The following is a 3,480-nucleotide window of genomic DNA, read 5'->3' on the forward strand; positions in this document are numbered from 1 at the left end:
GATTTTGATTAAGGCGGTGGATTCCCTTTGATAGAGGACTTCACCTCAACAGGCTAGTTGCCAGGATGAGTGGCAGGTTTAACTTTAGCTAAAGCTGAAGGTGGCTATCAGTGCAACCTCAGGCAGTGCGGATTATTTTCAGAGATGGTCTGTGGGTTATGGCTCTGTGGGTAGTCAGCAGGTCACTGGTTACCTATAACTAACAACTGGTAATAACTAATAAACATTAGTACTCATCTTGGAAATACAGCTAACAGCTGCAGAAAGGATTTAAATCAGCGGTGGTACATTAGATGCTTGCATGACAACTGGCCGTCCCTTTGCCTTCCCAGCCCCTTTTGTATTAATCCAGGCATAGGATGACAAAGGGAAGTCCAAAGGTCACATAGCTGGATGATCAACGTACACCGCTTTGTCCCTTTAATACCAGGAATATTTCTAATAACCTTGAAGTTAGAGGATTAGGAGGGATGTGGTAGTGTTAACACTTCTTCTAAGAATGAAAATGACATTTAACATCTCCTTGCAAGCTCGCTATCAGCAAACATCAATGAGGCATCTGACAGCGGATAAAACTGGTGCTGACAAAGAGAAGATCTGAATCACAGCACTCGACTCTGTGGCAACGCACCCACTTCCTGAGTTTTACAAAAAGCACTAGTGTAAAAGTGCGTGCATTCATGTCAACCGAACCCCGAAGAAATTATTTCAAAATGGTTTTACCCTGACAGCAAAAGAAGGTAATAGCAAATAAATCCCGGTTGCAAACAACATTTATCTGACTTAGGTTTGCTCCTGGCTCAATCAAAACAATACTGCAAGAGGCTATTGAGAAATATATTTAAAGGATATCACAGAGGTTTATGTGCGATTTTGCTTTGCTTGTGTCTGTGTATGACAGAGCGCGAGAAGAGGAGGGTGAGATAGAAAAAGACAGAGAAATGCATTTTGTATTCATGTAAATCCATTCAGTTTCTAGCTAAGGTATAATGTGAAAAATGAAAACAGAGAAATGCAATGCAACAAGGACTCAGTGCCGGATGAACACGCCGCACAAAGGCAAATATGCCGACTCAAAAATACACTGAAAAAAAAATTAAAGCTTATGTTTTTGGGCACATGAACAAGTATTTGTACTTGCTACCCTTTGTGAGCACAGGACGCTTTTGGTGCAACTAATTCGAGCTTCACAAAAATAAAGAATACAGTGAAATTAGGATTTTTGTGTTAATGCAATTGGATTTATCTGAAAAAATATATATAAAAAGAAACTGTTGTCTGTACAGCAAAGCCAGCAGCTTAACATGTGTATCATGCACTATTCAGTACAAAGACAGGTAAGTAAACAACCAAAAACAGTGTGATCAAGCTTTTTCCTTCCCCCAGTGGTAGTATAAGGATACATTACTGTATGTACATGTATTTACAGTCATGTATACTGTATGTCTACATATGTTATAGTTCTGTGCTTGCCACTGTGCCTGTGTTTGCCAGCTGGCTTGATAGCTGTAGGCACCAAAGAGGAAAAGAAAAAAAACCCCCCACAGATTATCAAGCAGATTTATTTGAGGAAAGAGTTCATCGGAGCTGTCAAGAAGCTTTGAAAGAAAAAAAATAACCCACCCCTGAAGGGAGGGACACTTTCAAAGGCTTACGAAGTTATATCTACCTGGCTAAAAATACACCTTCTGACAGCATGTGCTCACTATAAAGCAGGTAATTTTAGTCTACAAACTAGAGTGAACCCAATTAACCCACAGAGGTGTCGCTGATAAAGAGAGGATTACAGTTTCATGATGCCGTTATCACTCGCCGCAATATTTAAAAACACCAACACTAATGTCGGGTAAATAGGTCAGCTTGGCTCAGACTGAAAGATGCGATAAATTTCACTCACGTGTGTTGATCTTCTGCAGGGAGATATGTTTCTCTAGCTGACGTCGCAATTTGACCTCAGCACCATACTTTCCTGTGGTGCCGTTGTCCGCCAGGATGAAGTGGGAGTGGAGACTGTTAAGAACCGTCAACTTGCTCATCGGGTTGGACATGGTCTGGTATGGACGCACCACCTGGCCAAAAGAAGTCAATATTTAACAACTATGCAAACACTGCACCTTTCTTAGAATACAAATATAAAATTACAGCCTGCTCCTGTTCTCAAGAGGTTTTCACTACTTTTGCTTTTGCATCTAAAGTTGAATGTATGCCTCAAGAGAGCATTGCTGCCCAAAGCTTTAAGAAATATGAGTAAAATAACCGTAAGGATTTCATGTGGGGTGAGCTTGGGTTGTGATTTGAGACTTGATGGATATCCTATGCTACAAGCTGGGCCATAGATTTTTAAAGACATTAGCATTTCTCAAGCAGTGTGATACTATAATGGCTCCATGGTGCAGATGCAAAAAAGATCCCCAGTTTAAGACAGACATCACTAGGAAGGTTGGGTCAGGAAGAGCATCTGACATGAAAAACTACCAAATCAACTATGTGGAACCATCTGCTGTTGTGACCCCTTGCGAATGAGGGAGCAACTGAAGGAAGCGTTACAGCAGAGGGAGACTATCACAGAGAAAATGCTCGCAGTGAAATCACGAGTAGGATGAACAGAGACAGGTAAAAAACCTGTCTCATGCGAGTCTTTCAAGAGTAATAGATTACTCAAGCACCTGGATGCTGAGCATATTGTCAAGTTAATGGTAGATAATCTATTTAGTAATTACAAAAATTAACATCACTCTGGTATACTGGTGGTGACAGTGCAGTGGTTGTAACTGTTGCCTAAAGCAAGAAGGTCCTAGTCAGCGGGGGTGTGTTGTCCCAAATACACACACTTATGGTCGTGTGGACGGTGACCCCTCATTAGTATACCTCGCCTTTTGCCCTGTGACAGCTGTGAGAGGGACCATCTACACTGCAGTTCTAATCATTTTTTAGATTTGGAGTTGCCATGTATCCAATAATTATTAACATAACTTTCATTGTACTGCTGCTGAAATTAAACTTTCAGTTTCTCCAAAGTTTCTCAGATATATATAATACCGCAACACTGTCTGACACTTTGAGGTAAACTCATCTGGTCGTATATAGACAGCTAAAACCAATCACGCATAAAAAAGAACCTCAGCACTTAATCAGCTCATTTCAGTCACCAACATTAATTGGTTCTGCCTGACTTATTCAGAGGGACAGAGAGCGGGACATTTTGATGATGAAATTTTAACAGTAGCGTAACACTGATTCCCAGAGATTTCACTGAGTCAGCATGGGCCTCATTTGGTTTCCCCAGCTGTCCAGCTCACTGTGAAGGAGTGTTTATTGGCTTACTCAGCATCTCAGTGAATAAGCTGTCAATAGCACTTTATAGCCTCAGCCCTATCTACCCTATCTACCCTAAAGGCCTATCTGTCTGTCTGTCTGTCTGTCTGTCTGTCTGTCTGTCTGTCTGTCTGTCTGTCTGTCTGTCTGTCTGTCTGTCTGTCT

The 3,480-nt window shown here is 41.3% G+C and overlaps 1 protein-coding gene across 1 annotated transcript in view; it reads right to left on the reverse strand.

Annotated features, from left to right (window-relative positions):
* The window catches only part of trpm3 (transient receptor potential cation channel, subfamily M, member 3), a 118,084-nt gene that overhangs the window by 59,735 nt on the left and 54,869 nt on the right, over positions 1-3,480 (reverse strand). Inside the window, 1 exon segment of the mRNA XM_013909931.1 lies at positions 1,898-2,069. Within this exon segment, the coding sequence (XP_013765385.1) occupies positions 1,898-2,069 (172 nt within the window).

This window comes from Pundamilia nyererei, unplaced genomic scaffold (genome assembly GCF_000239375.1).
Source record: "Pundamilia nyererei isolate P.nyererei 1_Seehausen unplaced genomic scaffold, PunNye1.0 scaffold00033, whole genome shotgun sequence".
Lineage (NCBI taxonomy): Eukaryota > Metazoa > Chordata > Actinopteri > Cichliformes > Cichlidae > Pundamilia > Pundamilia nyererei.